At 32.8% G+C, this 21,035-nt stretch overlaps 1 protein-coding gene across 4 annotated transcripts in view; it reads left to right on the top strand.

The window, feature by feature from the left end:
- LOC135139673 (calcitonin gene-related peptide type 1 receptor) overlaps positions 1-21,035 on the top strand; it is a 159,475-nt gene that overhangs the window by 104,580 nt on the left and 33,860 nt on the right. For all 4 annotated transcript variants that reach the window (XM_064069990.1, XM_064069987.1, XM_064069989.1 and 1 more), the window contains exon 7: positions 2,166-2,395. In XM_064069990.1, coding sequence (XP_063926060.1) covers positions 2,166-2,395 — 230 coding nt within the window. The remainder of the gene's footprint in view (positions 1-2,165; positions 2,396-21,035) is intronic.

Raw genomic sequence — 21,035 nt, 5'->3', positions numbered from 1 at the left:
GTTCAAAATGTATTTGTTCATCCCTCCTAAAAAAATTGATGACGTCACCCTTAAATTTTGCTGAATAAATCCTATCTAAAAGGCAAAAAATATGATGAGTTTGTACTTGTGATTTATCATTCCATTCATATTTTTTAGATTTTCTTAAGAGGTGGTTCAAAAAAATTAATGAAGTCAATTTATTTTATTGATTAAATTAAAGGCAACACTTATTATTAGTATTACACCCCAACCAACCCAATTTGGTAGACACAAAATTTGTTAAAGGAAAAACTCGGTTGAAACATAAGGGTAGCACGCTTATTTACATCGACTTTAACATTACAGACCTGCATTTGTTTTATGCGTTCACTTGATTCCGCGAATGTGAAATAGACATGTTTATAATCAACCAATTGTGAATTTCACCGTCAAGAATTAAAATAAAACCCAATGTTTTATATAATAAGCGGAAGTCGAAGCAATAAAACCGACGGTCGTTTTGTTTACAGTTTCTGTGTTTGGCTCTCACGTATGCTGTTACGCCTGTCATCTTAAATTAACAATGTTTATACATACACGATTTTCAGTTGCCTCTGATACGTAGGTATACGTAAGTAAATTGTTTCGTTACTTTATTGATTATAAGAAATCAATATTCAAAACGACCCAATTCATTTTCCCGAAAATTTGGGAATACAATAATTTTATTCTTAGTATTACACTACATCTATCCCAACTGATATACGTGTTCTTGCAAAATTGTTGATGACGTCATCACAATTTTTTTTTAAATTCCCACTACAAAAATGTAATGAGAAAAAAAACACAATAGGCATGCAGTCGTCAAGTTTCCGACAGCGAAGGAAGTACTGTCTAAACTCTTTAGACCAATTTTTATAAATCAATATTCAAAACGACCCAATTCATTTTCCCGAAAATTTGAGAATATAATAATTTTATTCTTAGTATTACACTACATCTATCCCAACTGATATACGTGTCCTTGCAAAAATGTTGATGACGTCATCGCAATTTTTTTTTAAATTCCCACTGCAAAAATGTAATGAGAAAAAAAAACACAATAGGCATGCAGTCGTCAAGTTTCAGCGAGGGAAGTACTGTCTAAACTCTTTAGACCAATTTTTTTGGATTTCCTGTGAAAATTTGCCAGAGTTATGTATACTTTTTTTACACTATCAGAAAGTAGAGATTTCAACGAACAAAAAGCACAGCGATTTTTTAAAAAAGCAGACATTTTGACGTGAGAATTTTCGATTGAAAATTAGGGTGGTTTTTCGATATTAAATCAAAATAAGGGAGAAAAATAAATATTTTGAATCAAAAAAATTACAGTGATTTTGGGACATAAATAGGTAAGTTTTCACCAAATTTCGTGAAAAAAAATTTTTTGTGGGAGATAAAAATAAAAAACCAAAAACTCGGTTATTTGCATTTTTCACATAAATTTTGAGGTTATTTAAAAAAGTCTAAATACAAAAGTTGTAGATCCTTTTATTACCTAGAACTTTGCCATTTAACTTTTTCCGATAGGACTTGTAGTTTTGCCGGAAATCGTGATAAACCATTTTCTGCCCTTGAAAGCTCACCCTCTTCCACTTCCCAACCGCAGATCGCCCGTAAATTATTTTTCCTTTTATTTTTGTTATATTTTCTTCCTTTTCCAATGGGTATCATCCTGTTCTAATTTTTTTTGTTCTCAAAAATTATCGGCTCTGGCCTATTAGGCAATATACTTAATGACTAATGTTTCAGGTATTATGCATAATTTCTGTTCCTCTGTTAGTTATTATCAATATTACCTAAACGTTTCCGTTATTGTGCATAATAACTGAAAAATTCAGTTATTACGCATAATTCCTAATGTTTCCGGTTATTATGCATAATAACTGACAAGTTTAGTTATTACGCATAATTCCTAAAATATCTAGTTATTATGCATAATAACGTATTTCGGATATTAGCTGTAACATATATACAAAAATCGATATAAGATGTCTTTACTGTTGTTAGTAGTTAATTTTGAATATGATAGTATACACTTCCTCTCTGTTACACACAACAGCAAAACACTGCCATAAAATGTCTGTAACACAAATTATTATTAGCATATTTCAAACTCTAATAACAAAAGCAGCATTCTCAGGCTATAAATCTCGTTTCAGTTCTGGTGTCGAGTACTGCACGTGGTCCTCTTCACTTTCCTAATCTCGAATTATTCGTGGATGTTGTGCGAAGGCATCTATCTTCATACCGTGTTGGTGTCAGCTTTTATATCCGAAAGGCGCCTGTTGCGATGGATGTTAATAATAGGTTGGGGCATCCCACTTCTGACAACCTCTATTTACGCACCCGTACGAAGTATACACGGAAAGACATTGGAAGAGGTCGGGAGGTAAGTCGTCTATAAAACGCGCAACTTTGTATCAGAATAGTGACGTTACTGAAATATTATGTTTGTCGTAAAGTCTGAAAGCAACGAGCAAGAAAAATAATTTTATACGGTCGGAATATTTATTGCGGTTTATGGTCGGTGCAGGACCAAGCTCTCGTGTCAATGGAAATATTTATTTTACGTGTCCTGAATAAATAATATCTGATAAATGGATAACACTAGAGGGCTGTTCACTCAATTTGTGGAATTTTTGTGAAGCTCAGACCCCTATTAAATGCTACATGACATTCATCATTTTTCTATATGAAAATATGTGACACTACAAAGATTGTGTTTTTTTAATATAAGCCTTTGGCATTCTCATCAGAGTCTAAGGTTCTTCCCAGGAACTCTAAGGACATTTTCGTACCTGGCCACCTTCCACCGGTGCAAACCATATTTAGATCCGGTGTCAAGTCGCGTTTCCGGATACGGATAGGTGTACGAGTAGGAGTACGAAATGTCCTTGTTCCACCCCGTTACCTAGACGGCTTCCGTGAAAACTTTAGCCTAACATCGTAAGGCAATACCGGGACACCGTGTGTCCGATGACAAAGCGGGATGTAATCTATAGAAGTCTCCGGTCTCTCACACTCCGTCCTACACATTATATCCCTGTTGGCTGTCTAATGTTGGCTAGCAATAACTCACAACATGATTATTTAGTGCGTAGTAATAACATTCGCTTAAATAGCGTATGGTTAAGTAAATTAAGTAAGGAAATGAATTATTGCTCTAATTGTAATTAATATTGCACAGTGTTAGATACATATAGAACAATTTTCCTGTGGAATTAAAAAATAAAACGAAAACGTATTTGTTCAGTAAATCATTTTACTTCACCGAGGGATATGTAAGCAATAACTTTAGCGATGTAGATCTAATATCGTCATCCATGTAACTGTGTTATAATTTTGTGTATAATTAGTGCATAATGGTTTTTAACAATAGTTGTTGACGAATGGTCCGGCAAGCACACCTTCTTCGTTAACGGTGAAAAGGCGAAATTAATCTTGTTCACTAGGAGAAGGAAAATTGGAACACTACAGATACCAAAAATATTTAATAGAATGCTTCAACTTTAGGATGAAATCAAAGACCTGGGACGTGTATGGATTGGCGACTAAACTGGAAGAACCATGTAGCTGATAAAGAGGAAAACGCACGCTCGGTTCTCTGGTAATATCGTAGGGTCGTGGTTATAGATCGCCCTCTGGATCTACCCAACACTAGTCAAACCGATGCTGTGCTATGGAGCTTTAGTCTGGTGGCCCAGAGCCAAATAAAAAACAACTGCTTTGCAACTTGAACACGTTTCGGAAACGGCGTGTCTCAGTGCTACAGCAGCAATGAGAACCACTCCCACAGCGACTCTGGGGACACTTCTTTACTTAGCACCTCTTAACTTTTACCTAGAGGAAGTGGCAATGAGGACATCTCTAAGGTTTCATTATTAGGCAGTATGTAAATCGTTGATAAACATCAAAATAAGCACAGGACCCAAAACGGAGCCTTGTGGAACTCCATTGCGAACTGTCTCTTGACCATATCTTGTATTATTAACTAGAACGAACTGTTTGCGATTTGTCAAATAAGAACCCAGAAAAACAATGGAATATGTATTAAAAGAGTAGCAAGTATTTGAGTTTTTTCAATTAATAAATTAATGCAGCCAAGAGATTGTTTCTAACAGAGTTCACAGCTAAAGTGGTTCTGCGCTAAATTGTAAACCCAAACTACGCATTATGGAATATATTATTGTTTTCTAATAAGAACCGGGCTGTTTCTGTAACACCGGTTAAAAATTTTTTTGTCAATATTTGTCTTCATTTTTATAATTACATGGGTAAAACTTTCAACAATTTAAGAGAATTAGGAAAAACTGTATTGTTGATACCTGTGTTAATCTCGTAATTGAGATAACGAAAATGTTGACTATAGTTTTTACCATATGTGATTATACAGGGTGTTCGCGAAATGCACCGACAAAAAAATTGGAGGGGTTCCCGAGAGCATAAGCAATAAAAAAAACTCCTGTTGTATTATCAAAAGTTGCAAAGTAAATTCACCTTTTATCCAAGCTTTGTTCGCGCCACTGTAAGAGATGCTATCAGATTCATTTAATTCACGTTGTGTAAAAACATAGCAACCAAAAACTGGCACCGAAAGGTGAAGTTTGAAAAATCTTAAGTAAAAAGTCAAGAGTTTTTTTTCAGAAACAATCGACTTGAAACAATTTTAACTGGATGTTTAAACATTTTGGAGTAAAGAATTATTTTAAATGGTAGTAATTAGTCATTTTTACTTAATTTTCCTTGCGTCGAGGTCCTATTAGAACGAGGGCCGGCGAACCACTGTCCAGGGTCGCGGGTTTTCTTTCCCATTTTCGCATTCCGCTGTGGTTTTTTCAGTTCTTATAAGAACGCGGTTCTAGACAGTGGTCCGCCGATCTTGGTTCCATTGGAATTCCGTCGTGATAGGTAATCGTCTGCGTGTTCTTTTTCAGGATGTTGTCATTTTCTCTAATTATGTACAGTTTGTACAGACTTATTAATGAATGAGCATAGTTAACAAAAAGAAACTACTAATAAATAAGAATAAGACTTTTCAACGACGACAACCAACTAAACTTTATTAGATGGAGATGAATGTTCAGTTAGCTCAGATGCTGATAATACTGCGCGCCCAAAGTCTTCAAACCGTCAAGATGTCACTGATGTGGAAAGTTATAATCATGGTCAGAATGGTGCTTGTTCTCTTTTTTCGCAACCTTTCGAACAATACGAAGATCTTAATAAACATCTTGATGCAACCGGGAAACATCTTGATGATATCAATGAACACCCTGTTGAAACTACAAAACTTTCTTCTGAATTACCTAAAAACTTTCCCAATATTTCTCAAAATGTCAGGACCTATAATAAAAATGACACAACACAACATGGTGTCGCATCTAATCTGCGTGTCTCATCCAATCAGCAAAGAAATACTCAGACAAAATCTAGGAAAAAAATTATTTCCTGCAACCAGAATCCTCTTACGGGGGCTAGAGCCAAACTTCACTCCGTTGATAAACACTGCTGGATTTATGTATCAAATCTAAGTCCATCGCAAACTGTCCAAGATATTCTTGATGTCCTACACGAACTTGATAGTGAAGCCAATTTTATTGTCGAAAAACCTGAACATCTTAACAAAAGAAGTACGTCTAGTGTGTTCACAATACGAGCTCCTCTCATACATCAAACTGTTCTACTGACTCCTGACTTCTGGCCAGCAAATACGTATGTAAATAAATATTTCCTGCCGCGTATGAAACAAAATTTTCCCCAAACCAATCTCAATTCTTAAACTACGTAAATTGTGTACAAACTAATAATAATAATTTTAATCTTAACAGAGAATGTAAAAGGCTCATATTATTTCCTACGAATGTAAGATCTCTAGTCAACAAATTTGATATCTTTAGAAACTTTGTTCTTCAAAATCCCCTCTCTGTTTTTGCCGTAACAGAGACATGGCTTCAACCACTTATATTAGACTCTATAATTTCTATTCCTAATTAACTAATTATAATATGATACGTAAAGATCGTCCATCTAGAGGAGTTGGGTTAGCATTATATATACCAGCAATGTTTAACTTTACAGTTATTGATATACCTATTAATATTCCAACTGATTTAGAATACCTATTTGTCAAAACCATTGTGAAAAAAGAAATTTTAATTACCTTATTGGTGTGATTTATAAACCCCCAAAAATTCATTATTCTTGTTTTGCTGTCTTAGAAGATATTTTTTAATTTTCTAGCAATTAATAACTACGTGAACATTATTCTCCTTGGCGATTTTAACGCAGATTTACTTGTAGATGACCGTGATTCAAATTATTTGTTAAATCTCATGAATAACTATAATTTCTCTCAATTAATTGACTCTCCAACACGTGTTACTTCTACGAGTGAATCGTTATTAGATTTAATATTTATTAGTCCTAATATTCTTTGCTATAATAGCTGCGTTCATGATTGTTGCCTATCAGAGCACAACATAATTTCATGTGAACTAGCGGTAGATTTGTCTAAGTGCTTGCCTCAGTTTAAAAGAGTTCGATCTTTTAAGAAGTTCAATTCTGAGTTATTTTTCGATGATGCAGCTAAAATGAATTGGAATAAAATTTATGATATTTCTGGCCTAGATGAAAAGGTAGATTGGTTTAACGGCTGTTTACTGTCGTTGTTTGATGTTCATGCTCCGGTTATAACGGTAAAAATAATGCGCAACAACTATCCCTGGTTTACTGATAATTTGAAATTCCTAAAACAAATAAAGCAGAAGGCGTGAAATCGTTACAAAAAAACTTTAAAACTTGAACACAAAAATTATTATTGCCAACTAAGAAACTACTACAATTCTGCTATAATACTAGAAAAACGAGCATATTACCGTCACAGTCTGGCCTCATGTGGCCGTAACTCGACCTTATTCTGGAAAAAAATAAAATCCTGGAGTAATATGACGTACCACAATGATTTACCTAACGTACACCCTTTTAATGACGTAGGTTTAATAAATCAATACTTTATCGGAAGTATTCCCCAATCAATTCCTGATGTCGAGTATCTATCCGAATTCTCATCTCAATATTATAACAATTCAAAATTTTCTTATCATCCCGTAAATATATACTGACACGATTAGTGAACTCATTTCAAAACAAAAGTCTTACTCTGCTGGCCTTGATGGAGTATCAGGTAAAATGTTGCAAATTGCTCTTCCATGGATTTTACATCCTCTAACTCACATCATCAATTACTCTTTTGAACTAAGTCAAATTCCTAGCCAATGGAAATGTGCCTTGGTAAAACCAATTCCTAAAAAAGGTGCTCCAACCTGCCTTGAAGATCTCTCTTGCAACAATTAAATATATATATATATATATATATCTCAGGCAAATATTCTTCCTACTTCAGAACTCACTTTAGCACGACCACTGTTTTAAGTTCCCTAATTGATGACGTATTGAAAGGCTGCTGTGACAGTAAAGGAACTTCACTTACTTTATTGGACATGTCTAAAGCGTTCGATGCGGTTAATTTTAAGTTATTGCTTGCTAAACTAAAATATTATGGCCTTTCTGGAAACTGCGTAACTTGGCTCGAAAACTACCTTCTTAATAGATCTCAAGTCGTATCCTGTCATGGTTCTATTTCTAAACCTTTTACAATAAAAAGTGGTGTACCTCAAGGATCTGTATTAGGTCCTGTCTTGTTTTCTATTTATACGGCTGACTTCCCTAAATATCTTCAACATTGTCAACTTCATATGTATGCTGACGACTTTCAAATTTATTATTCTGAACATAACGCTCCAGAAAAAATTAACTCAGATCTTGAACATTCACGTGAATGGACTTGTAAGAACTGTCTTACCTTAAATCTTGCAAAAACTATTTCAATTACTTTGGGTACACCAAATAAAATAAGAGCAATAAACTCAGATCTTAATCTTCATATTGGAGGTACCACTATTTCTTCTGCCCGAGTAGTTAAAAGTCTTGGGTTACATATTGATAATCAGCTAAAATTTACTGACCATATAAATAAGATCTGCCAAACTACATTTAATGGATTCAAATTGATTTCCCCTTATAAGAGCCTTTTAGACATTCGCTCCAAACGCCTGTTGACTGATGCCTTGATACTATCACATTTAAACTATGCTGACATAGTATATGGCCCCTGTCTATCTTGTGTGGACAAATATCGTTTGCAAAAGATTCAAAATTTTTGGCGGTGTATTTCGCAAACATCCTGTATATTGAACGCGTGTCTAATGTCAATGAAAGTTACCTTACGAAATTTAAAATATATTTTTGAGGCGTTTAGGGGCAAGATTTGTAAACGTTGATCAAATGTTTACATTAAAATTGGGGGCAATATTAATAAAATGTTTTTCAAATTATTTGCAGATAGATGTAACGATTTTATGATGTCCCAGGTAGCCCTTTGTTTATTGTCGAAAACGTCTTTACTTATTACTTGACTCTTGAACAATTCATAATAGAATTTTAGTTTCTCACGTATACTTCTCAAATTGTTTTTAAACGACGTAAATTTGTCCTTTTACGATTTAATAATTTTCGTAACTGTCGGTATATACCTATTTACTGCCAATAAACGTTTCATTTAAATGGTCGCAATTTAAAGAGTTATCGATAATAAAATTGATTGTAATTCCAAGTGACTATAAAGTTCAAACACGACTTTTTTCCGTAAGAGGTCTATATGTGATGGAGAAATCATTTTACCTTTTACCTACGAAACGTGAAAAGTGATACGAGAGAAGAGGCTCCTGGGCAGTTATTACATAACTTAAATTTTCAGTGTTAGTGAAAATGTTATTCAGGCTTACATTTTGTTGAGGATCTTCAAACTTAGTTTGATATAAGCCAAAAGCTGGTAACGCCATGATTAAGGTAGAGTCTCCAGTGAGTGTGACTGACTGACCACAGGATCTTTTTAATATATACTTTTGTTAAAAGAGGATCTAAGTTAGTTAACAGTATTTAAGCCAATACTTGCGATCATTTTCCTTAGCGATTAAATCATTACTCCTTTTTTGAGTATACTCAAAAATGGAGTAATAATAGATATTTATTTTATTAGGAGTTTAAGTGATACTTTATGTGACGGAGTATGGACGATTAAAGTTTTTTAAAGACGCGAAAAAATCACACAACCCAAAAAACACATTTCATAGCGCCGATTTTACATTTTTTTTTAAGTTTCCACCAAAGTGTGTAGTTTATTAATCCACCCATATTTTTTTGGAGTACTTAACGTATAAATAATAATACATCATCTCAAAATTATACTATAATAAAAGAGGATGTGAGGACTCAATTTGTATTTAATTTAATGGATATTTGTATATTTTATTATTAGTATTAATATTATTATCTCAAAAAAATGAGTAAAACAATTCTTTTAACTACTTAAACCAAAAGCGAATATTTGCGTTTTATTCAAATTCTGACAGAACAATACCCTTGTTATTTGCATTGAACTGTACCAAATTGATATATTTTTTCCTACTAAAAAATTCATGACTTCATCACAAAAACTTTCACTTCAGACGTACTGTTTACTATACTTTAATAATCCACACTTGACTTTATTTTACCTTACAGGGGTATTTCCAAAGGAAAATAAGATTATCAGAACCCAATTTTATCATTTTTCTAAACATCTGAATTTGCTTGATTGTGTTTTACGGATGAAATAACTTATGTCGAAGTAATTTTAGAATAATTTTTTCTTCGTCGCCCACTTTTAACCCCATTCACTTTTGTTATTATTATTCTTCTTCTTTATAAGAATTTGCTGTAATCATATACGTAGTTAATTAGTTATACATATATACATTTCATTCTCATATGTGTTTCTAGCTCAGTTTTTAACTACTTACTCTTCCAGTAATCAATAAAATAAGGACGCTAGTTTTGTACACCAAAGTTTATCCTCGCGTGCAAACCTAAAAAAATAATAATCACCATTTGAGTTATTTAACTGAAATAAATAAAGTTCGCCAAACTTGTTATTTAGTTCGCACAGTTTGATATAGCCCAATATATTTCATTCGCCACATTTTTTTAGCTAAATCTGGTAGGTAAATAAACGTAATACTCACTGCCGTCATGTTGATATTCCACTTTTCATTGTCCAAATATAGCTTCCACACTGCATAATGTCGCGTGATGAACGTACAATAACAACCCTAAATTTGAAAATAATTAATTTAAAAGCCCTCCCAGCAAGTGACAGTGGCACGGCTACAAAAGCGTTAATTATATTAAGATAATTACGTGAATTTAAACAAATTAATTGTTTATGTTATATAAATACATATAGTACACATAGAGGCTGATCCGTCTTAAGTGACACACTTGCCATTTTTCTAATAGACAACTCAACATTTATACATATATTATACGCATACTTCTTCTTCCAAGATTTATTAATTTCAGCAAAATCATGAATCTAAGTATGCATTGCTGTGCCACTGTCAGTTTGATCGGCAACACTTTTTCAAATTTCAAAAATGTGGAGGTGTTCCCTCAAAAACAATATTTACCCACGAAGTGTCTGGTAAATGTTGTGGTGCCTATAAGAAAGAATTAGATGGGTCATTTAAAGTGATTCATCCTGTATGTGTCCTCAAATATAAAAAGCGGTTCCTAAGTCTCAAAAGAGAATAAATAAAAGATAATTATTAAGAATTTTGCCACAACAGCGATTCATATACAGTCTGATTTAGAAATATGTGCAATAAAAAATACGCGGAATAACTCACAATAAGATTATTGACTATGTAAAGTTCACGTTCCTAAGTGGTAGCAATGTCTAGAAAAAATTATTTGAAATTCAATATAAATTGTTATACACGTGGTACATCTCCAAAATCATGGTAACTTCAACCTCAAACTCATGGTGGTGGCCGTGATAGGACAGAAAGAACACTGCAAGCTGAAGAACAAATTTTGGAATGCGTCAAAGAAGAGCCCGACATCAGCACTCGCCGATTTGCAGCTGAAGTTGGAATTTCAATTTTGTAGTGCATCGTCCATTAAAAGAACAAGGCGACATCCACACGATGTTCAAAAAGTGCAAGATTTGGAGCCCGCAGATTGTCCACGTTGTGTAATTTACTGTAAATGATTGTTACAGCAGTGTCTTGAACGCTCTGAATTTTTAAAGTGCACTCTGTTCACGGATGAGAGCTTCAATAACAAGTTGCGACGTTCTGAAGCCTGTATTGCTAGTCAAGGACAACATTTTCAACATTTCTTGTAAAAAGGTAGTAGCATTCTAAATTGCTCTTATTTACCACCATTTTTTTCTACAACCAATAATCTTTCGGACTGATCTTTAACGATGAGTGAATGCATGAATGAACGAATGATAAGCAGCGGTTTATTTTTAATTGAAACTAAAAGTGTTTACATCGTTTTATTCGAACATTTTTCCACCTACCGTTTAAAAGGTGATCAGTGACTTTGTATCGAGGGTGGTTCATGGGGGTTTTGCCTCATTCGATTTTTAATTTGTTTTTTCTATATTTCCACACTACTACGGCACGTGATGCCGTGGTTAAAATTATAGCATATATTTCGAAATTATCCTGTATATAGCTATACTCCTGTATAGTTGGGTCGTGAGAAGAGCACGCGTAGGCTAAGAAATCATCGGCCATCAGTTCATCACTCATCAAATCATCACCCACAATTGCTCGCCATTTGTAGCCGTGGTAACGGAAAATATTATCCGTTTAAAAAAAGTTAAAATACCGAAATTTTATCTGCTTTCAAGTTTTGCAGGAAGTTTATAAAAGTTGGACATGACGAGACTTCTTTATAGTTATGCTACATTTTATCGAACTATTTATTGTTATGCACACACACGTCGTAAACTTTTAGTACCGTTAAAAAGTAGTTCATCCAAAAACTGAAATTTCTATCGAACACGGTGTACTTTTATACTAGCAGATGTTTGATTTTGTAGGACCGCAGTCATAGCTGAAATGCTGAATAATTTGTAACAAAAACAATGCTTGCGATATTTCACACCGGATTTGATTATTTGTCAAGTTAAAATATAAAACTTAAATAATTGACAATTCTGAACATCATTTAATTTTAGAAATTACTTGACTAACCGGGATGCATAACAAAAATGGATAAAACACCAAACAGACAGACAGATGTATTCTAGGGGTCATGAAACGTCAAGAAAATATGAAAGTAGCAATTCGTCCGATGAACTCGATTACTATACTCCGTTTACGCTCGGGAAGTAAAAATTTGGATGAATTAATAAATCTTAAGTGTAAACCCATAATATTTTGCAAACTTTAGTACTTATGTAACAAAGTTTTTGGAGAGGCTAAAGAGATAAATAGTAATTGGCGATTTAGTGTACTTGCGATATACTTACCGCATTTGCAAGATTTCCGAGCAATCGGTTTTGTAGTTTTTGTGAGGCAAAGAATAAGGGCATGGTAATAAACCACAAATATTGAACAGATTATTTTATTAAATTGAAATAGTATTTACCTAAAAATCTAAAGATTCTTCGAAACAGACATATGTTACAACGGTTTCTCCAACTTAAATAAACTTACAACAGCACGCAAATATACTTGATTTATGCAAAAAAAAAAATAATAATAAAACGTGGAGGAATTAATGTCGACGCCACAACTAGTAAAAATTTACATAAATCACTGACGCGTTTCGATACAATCGTAGCATCATCAGAGCGTCCAATTCTCATAGAAAATTATATTATATTATTAAAAGAGATGGTTAAAGGGATGCCAATGATAGCAAGCTCCACTATAGAAATGCGCATGCCATCAGTTCAACCTTTTCATTTCTTTTATAACATAATAATGTAATTTCCTATGTTTTGAAAATCTCGTGTCTTTGAATTACCGTTACTAAAACGACAAAAAGAGTAGATAGCTCAGTATTAACAAACTGGTAGTGGTGTTTTGTTTGGGATTTACCTAAAATGTTTTGACAATGATATTCAACAATGAAACAAAGAAGATGTTATTTCAAAGTTTAATTTATCAAAAATAGTTTGATAGGTACTTGTTCTAACATATTGTAAAAGTTATAATTTCATTTTTGTCACTATAATTTCAAATAAATTAAAGTCTACTATCATGAACAGTACAAAAAGGTCAATAAAAAGTTAATTATTCAACTGTATATAATATATCTGCCCATCACGGACTACATAGACGTCACAAAGGACACGTGGACAAATGTATCGTGTTCTCTCGTTTCTAGATTACAATCGATTAATTTCAGTTCCGGCATTTGGTGAATCGGTGTCTTTTAATCTTTATATTCAGTGCTCCTTCAGCATCTGACTAAAATGTGAATGCTTATTATGTATAAGTTTATTAATAATTTCGTACTTATCTTCTAAAATGTTTATTTAAATTATAACGGAAACTGACTGTCGAAAGGAACACATTCTTGAGATTTTTTTTTATTTTATTTATATAATACGGAAGTTTGAAATTTAATTTCAAAAATATGTGACCTAATAATGCGACTGACTGCTCATCAAAACTTTAATGAGACTGGTCGGATATTGTTCTGTATTTGACACTTTAACTACTATATTAATAGCGTAACGTTTGTAATTATTCGTTAATTAGAAATAGTCTAGCTATTTAGCTAGAGTAAAAGTTAATCTTTATACACTGCTGATCCGCGCGTTTCCCCGAATTTGTTTTACTCAGTCCTCGGGGTAACAACATCTAAAATGTGTTGGAGGGATGACATTTTACCAAAGCTTTCCGTGTCTGACATAAATTTAGGGCGACATAAATGTGAAACAGGGAAATTATATTTGCACGTGTGACATGCCACTTTTCAGTGTTTTGTTAAAATGGTGGTCATATTGTTCGGTCGTGTTCGGCAAGAACCCAATTTACTCTATCAAGTCATGTTTCGCTTTACTTTCAGGAAAAATTTAACAATGTTAAATAATTGTCAGCTGATATTATTGGAGCGTTTTTAAAATCTCGCCACATAACAATTTGTTTACTTTGCTTACAAACTTGTAACCTGGGTTTTTTCTAACACCTACTCCAGTCTTTCAAAAGCAATTTTACAGATATCACCAGGAAGATTTAGATAGTTCTTCCAAAATACCCAAGGATTGACTTAATGTAAGCCCTACTTTTTCTAATTTTATTATAGTGTCGGCGAGAATTTAAAAATTTGTCTTTATATACAACAAATCTCTTTTTACAGTTGCTTTGCCGAGAAACAACTGCGCTAAAATAAAATTAATTTAAAAATAATCACCCAAAGAATTTGCCACTCACGCCACTTATGCCTTTAAAATGTTCCGCATAAAATAACGCCGCTCTAATCCACGTCTCCCACCTTGTCAACACGGGTTCCGGCGGTAAAGGAAGTTTTGGTACAGTTTCTTTGTAATGCTGAATTCGCGTTGGAGTTTTTAAAAATACTTTCTTCAGATTTGAAATCAAACCGTCGACATTTTCACTTGGTGAAGATACAAGCTATGCACCACGCACGTCAAGTGTTGAAGATTTCTTTCAATTAGAACGTTTAGCCTCAAAGTAGATGGCGTTTTAGTGGGTATTTCGAGGTGCAGAGTAGGCTTCCACAAGGACTAGTCTTAGGTCTGTTGTTATTGATAGCATAGCCGTCCTAAGGTATACACTACACTCCCTATTATTTATAATGATTATGAGTAATTAATTATTATCTTCGGCTATTTAGCATCGTGAAAGTTAAAGTGCAATTAGCGATGACCTTCGCCACTGTCATGTTTACTACTGCAAAACTATAAAATAACATGAAATTAAACTTTGTTAAAGTTGTCCTCTTGTAAAATTTCGTTCACCGATGGTCACTAAAGTAATAAACAATATATTTAAGTACATACGTCTTGTTACTTCCCGAGCGTAAGCAAAGGAAGTATTGTAATCGAGTCCGTCGGCCGACTCTCTACTTTTACGTTTTCTCGATCTTTCATGACCCCTAGAAGACGAAGAAATAGGTCTCCCATTTCCGTCTGTCTGTCCGTCTGTCCGTCCGTCTGTCCGTCCGTCTGTCCGTCTGTTGTCCCGGATTTTTATTAGACAGATAATCTCCGAAAGTACTCGACCGATTGTTGTGAAATTTTGTACTTATATTAAGAATATCATGTAGATGGTAAAACGCTAACCAAAATTTGTCTAATCATCCCCACCACTAATGCGATGACGTCACTTCAAAATTGTACATAGTAAATGGGTTTTCAATTGTATAAAATAACATAGTCCTACACATGTAGTTTACAACTCTGAATCGACTTTTCACCCGAAACGTCCAGATTTTTGGAAAAAAAATCAAAATTATAAAACAACATTTTGAAATTTAATTTTTAATCTGCTAACCAGAATGCTTTGAAATGTTGCAGATGTTTTAAGGCTATAAAGAGCATCATAAATCTTTAGTCAAAAAATATTTGCTTATCCCCTCCAAAAACTTGATGACGTCAGCTCAAAAGTTTGTGGAATAAATCATATCTAAAATGTACAAAATATGATGAGTCTGTACTTGTGATCTATCACTCCATTCATATTTTTTGGATTTGCATATACAGGGTGACTCAAAAAAATTAATGAATGCGTAAATATATTTTATTGATTTAATCAGGAACTACAAAACCGAATGCTCTGAAATCTTGCAGATGTTTTAAGGTCATAAAGAGCATAATAAATGTTTAGTCAAAATATATTTGCTTATCCCCTCCAAAAACTTGATGACGTCAGCTCGAAAGTTTGCCGAATAAATCATATCTAAAATGTACAAAATATGATGAGCCTGTACTTGTCATTTATCACTCCATTCATATTTTTTGGATTTGCATATACAGAGTGACTCAAAAAAATTAATGAATGCGTAAATATATTTTATTGATTTAATCAGGAACTACAAAACGGAATGCTCTGACATCTTGCAGATGTTTTAAGGTTATAAAGAGCATAATAAATGTTTAGTCAAAATATATTTGCTTACCCCCTCCAAAAACTTGATGACGTCAGCTCGAAAATTTGCCGAATAAATCATATCTAAAATGCACAAAATATGATCAGTCTGTACTTGTGATCTATCACTCCATTCATATTTTTTGGATTTGCATATACAGGGTGATTCAAGAAAATAAATGAAAGCGTAAATTTATTTTACTGATTTACTCAGGAACTACAAAACCGAATGCTTCGAAATCTTGAAGATATTTTAAAATTATCATAAGCATGGTAAATTTTTGATCAAAATGTATTTGGTCGTCCCCCCTAAAAAATTTATGACGTCACCCCAAAATTTTGCTGAAAAAATGCCATCTTCAATGTGTAAAGTATGATGAGTCCATACTTGTGATTTATCACTGCATTAAAATTTTTAATATTTGCTTATACAGGGTGTCTGAAAAAAATTAATGACGGAGTGAATTGATTTTGCAAAACTGAATACTTAGAAATCTTGACGTTTTGAAGTTATTGTAAGCGTGGTAACTGTTTAATCAAAATGTATCTCTTTATCAACCCCAAAAAAAATTCATTACGTCTTCTCACAATTTTACTGAATAAAGTACATGATCTGACTACACTTGTAACTAATCATTGCATTCAAATTTTTTAACTTGCTTATACAGGGTGACTCAAAAAAAGAAATGATTCAGTCACTTTATTTTAGTGAATAAATCAAGAATTGCTAAACTGAATATTTTGAAATCTTGCAGATGGTTAAAATTGATTGTGAGCATGGTAAATTGTTAATGAAAATATATCTGTTTATTTCCCCGAAAAAATTCATGACGTCATCTACAATTTTTGCCAAAAAAGTTTAACTCAAAATGTGCAAAATATGATGAGTTTTAACATAAGCAACTGTGGCCTGTGGTTTAGTGGAGGTGGAGTGTGCAGTGCAATTAGAAGTTCCGGTAACAGATCCCGGCACTTCCAACTTTTTTCGCCCATCAAATCAAGAACAGCACTTCCGATTTTCGCAACAATAATGTTATAATATTTATTTATTTGTTATTGTGTGTTCGTGAATAAGCACCATAAATAGCAAATGTTGAAATTTTTTTTTGTGATCGGAAGAATATCTCTTAATCATTTCATATATTGTCAATACATGATTAACTTCGACTGTTAATGTTTATACATCGAGAGAAGCAGAGAAAAAGTACATATGCATTTGCTTCAGTTACGCCACTGACCGTGTCATTTCTTTATCGCACGTTGAGACATAGTTTATATAAACAAACTCCCAGCCATAGCAAAAAGCGGAAGTTGGTAACGACGAGGGGCGCGGGGGGAATCACTTGTTTGGGTGGCGAGACGAAACAGTTGCGATTGCGAAATGCGAAGCCAATTCGAAAAAAACTGTTGAAGAGTGAGTGTCATTGAAGATATATATCTCCAAATTTTAAAAATTGGACCAAATTACAATAATTGTTGCCAGGTAAGTGCAGATATTTTGGATTTGCATATACGGGGTGATTCAAGAAAATAAATGAAAGCGTAAATTTATTTTACTGATTTACTCAGGAACTACAATACCGAATGCTTCATAAGCATGGTAAATTTTTGATCAAAACGTATTTGGTCGTCCCCCCTAAAAAATTTATGACGTCACCACAAAATTTTGCTGAATAAATCCTATCTAAAATGTACAAAATATGGTGAGTCTCTTCTTGTAATTTGTCATTCCATTTAAATTTTTTCGATTTGCATATACAGGGTGACTCAAAAAAATTAATGAATGCGTAAATTTATTTTATTGATTTAATCTGGAACTACAAAACCGAATGCTTTGAAATCTTGCAGATGTTTTAAGGTTATAAAGAGCATAATAAATTTTTAGTCAAAATATATTTGGTTATCTTCTACAAAAAACTGATGACGTCAGCTCAAAAGTTTGCCGAATAAATCGTATCTAAAATGTACAAAATATGATGAGTCTGTACTTGTGATTTATCATTCCATTCATATTTTTGGATTTGCATATGCAGGGTGACTCAAAAAAATTAATGAAGGCGTGAATTTATTTTATCGATTTAATCAGGAATTACAAAACCGAATGCTTTGAAATCTTGGGAATATTCTAAAGTTATTATAAGCATGGTAAACTTTTGTTCAAAATGTATTTGTTCATCCCTCCTAAAAAAATTGATGACGTCACCCTTAAATTTTGCTGAATAAATCCTATCTAAAATGCAAAAAATATGATGAGTTTGTACTTGTGATTTATCATTCCATTCATATTTTTTAGATTTTCTTAAGAGGTGGTTCAAAAAAATTAATGAAGTCAATTTATTTTATTGATTAAATTAAAGGCAACACTTATTATTAGTATTATACCCCAACCAACCCAATTTGGTAGACAAAAAATTTGTTAAAGTAAAAACTCGGTTGAAACATAAGGGTAGCATGCTTATTTACATCGACTTTAACATTACAGACCTGCATTTGTTTTATGCGTTCACTTGGTTCCGCGAATGTGAAATAGACATGTTTATAATCAACCAATTGTGAATTTCACCGTCAAGAATTAAAATAAAACCCAATGTTTTATATAATAAGCGGAAGTCGAAGCAATAAAACCGATGGTCGTTTTGTTTACAGTTTCTCTGTTTGACTCTCAAGTATGCTGTTACGCCTGTCATCTTAAATTAAGAATGTTTATACATACACGATTTTCAGCTGCCTGGGATACGTATACGTGAGTAAATTGTTTCGTTATTTTATTGATTATTACAAATTAATATTCAAAACGACCCAATTCATTTTCCTGAAAATTTGAGAACATAATAATTTTATTCTTAGTATTACACTACATCTATCCCAAACTGATATACGTGTCCTTGCAAAAATGTTGATGACGTCATCGCAATTTTTTTTTAAATTCCCACTACAAAAATGTAATGAGAAAAAACACAATAGGCATGCAGTCGTCAAGTTTCCGACAGCGAGGGAAGTACTGTCTAAACTCTTTAGACCAATTTTTTTTATTATAACAAACAGGGATTTTCCAAATCACCGAAAATAATGTTCCTTTTCCAGTCAACGCGAGCCCTAGAGTCTAAGCTGGTTTTCTACAAATCTACCCACTAAGGCGGTCTTTCAATTATTTTAAGATAATCCTCTGTAAATTGCCTGAAAGATATGAAAGCAAAAGGAAAATTTACCACCAACAAGGGTGCTTTGTCAATTTCACGAATGAAATGGAATTATAGAAGCGGAAAAACACATCATCTTTTATCTAACTTAATTTTCAGTTCAAACATTAATATAATTTTTTTAAATGTGTATTCACTTATGTCCAAACAGTATATTTTTTGTGTTTTTTATTCCGGAAAATGCAGTTTTATTCATGTAACCACAACCTAACACTTGCATGTTACTAACTTCTCATTAAAGATCGGAAGCGAGTAAACTTCGAAATGTATCACCATCAGTGTAAACATTAATGCTAGCAAACAATTATTTATAGCCACTATGGACGTTAATACTAAAAATCCAATTTCAAACAATGTTTTTTTTTAAGTTTTTTGAGTACTTTAGGACATTTGTTGTATACATTGTCTTACTTGTTATTTTTATGGTGCCGGCGCCGGCGGAGCTGTTAAACTGATATTTTCTGTGAATAATATAATGCTGAGTATTATTTTTATATAAGACGAAAAGGTTTTTTAAAATATTTAATACATACTTCCACACACGTAATTTTTTCTGCTCCAAATATTTAGCAGTTGTTGTCAAATAAATATAATACATATTATTGTCTATAATATTTTCTTGTATGAAACTGTAACGGGTATATCTACTTTTAAAATTTTTCCTTCGACGCAACAATGTAAATAGATTGAGATTCAAAGTAATTTAATATTCTTCTCTCCTCTACGCATAACCCCCAGCGATTTGTTTGAGTTTCTTAAAAGAAATCTAAATGGAGTGCTTTCAGAATGATGGAAGTAATATTAAAAGATAAGTAAAGACCAAAAAAGATTTACTAAGGTAAAAATAAGTATTTGATTTTTAAAAATAAAGAAACATGAATGTTAACTTTAAATCTTCGGATAAGAATAAACCTAAGATGCTTCAGTTATTTACGATAAAATTGCGATTTAGAACTTATTGCAAAACAGAAGTTTAATATATAACCTTAAAACTACGAGGAAATAATTATTGAAAATAATGAGAGTTTGATCTTCTTGTACGCTAAATAAATTCATGGAACAAAATTACAAAGGTATAAAATTTGTAAACATGAAAGAGAATTCCTTGTGTACATTTTCGGAAAAGTAATTCTAAGACAAGATACCGCTGTTAAATAAATTCTTATTTATATAAAAGAAGCAGCTTTTAACGATTTTGGTAGCACACAGTTAAACAGGTATATTTTCGTCAGTAAAACTGATCTTAACAGGGCCCATCGGGTAATTGGCTACGTTTTTCACGACGTTTCATGACGCCTAGAGTATGAAAAAATTGGTCACCCGTTTCCGTCTGTCTGTCTGTGTTCTGTATCAGTGTTGATTTTTATTATAAATAATGTCCGAAACTACCTAACCGATTGTTTGCCAAATTTTGTAGATGACGAGTGTTCATTTGAAAAATTCATCAACTTAACTCTGACATTTTGGTAGAACGAAACGTATCGAAAAACGCAAAATCGAAAAATTGGAAAATCGAAAACCCGAAAATCAAAAATTAAAAACTGAGACATCGAAAAGTCGAAACGTCATAAAACAGAGAAACCAAGAAATGCAAAAGTTGAGGAATCGAAAAATCGAAAAATTGAGGAATCGAAACAAGCCAATATCGAAAATTCGAATAGTTAAAAATTGAAAAATTTGACCAAAAATTGTAAAATCGGAAAATCTAGAAACTGGACAATCAAAAAATCGGAACATCGAAAACTCGATAAATCGAAAAATAGACAAATGGAAAAATCGAAAAATTCATAATTTTAAAAATCCTAAAATTGAA

Source organism: Zophobas morio, unplaced genomic scaffold, assembly GCF_036711695.1.
Source record: "Zophobas morio isolate AGI-343-1 ecotype UQ-CSIRO unplaced genomic scaffold, CSIRO_AGI_Zmor_V1 ptg000031l, whole genome shotgun sequence".
In the NCBI taxonomy this organism is placed as follows: Eukaryota; Metazoa; Arthropoda; class Insecta; order Coleoptera; family Tenebrionidae; genus Zophobas; species Zophobas morio.
This window is presented reverse-complemented; position numbering and strand designations above follow the sequence as displayed.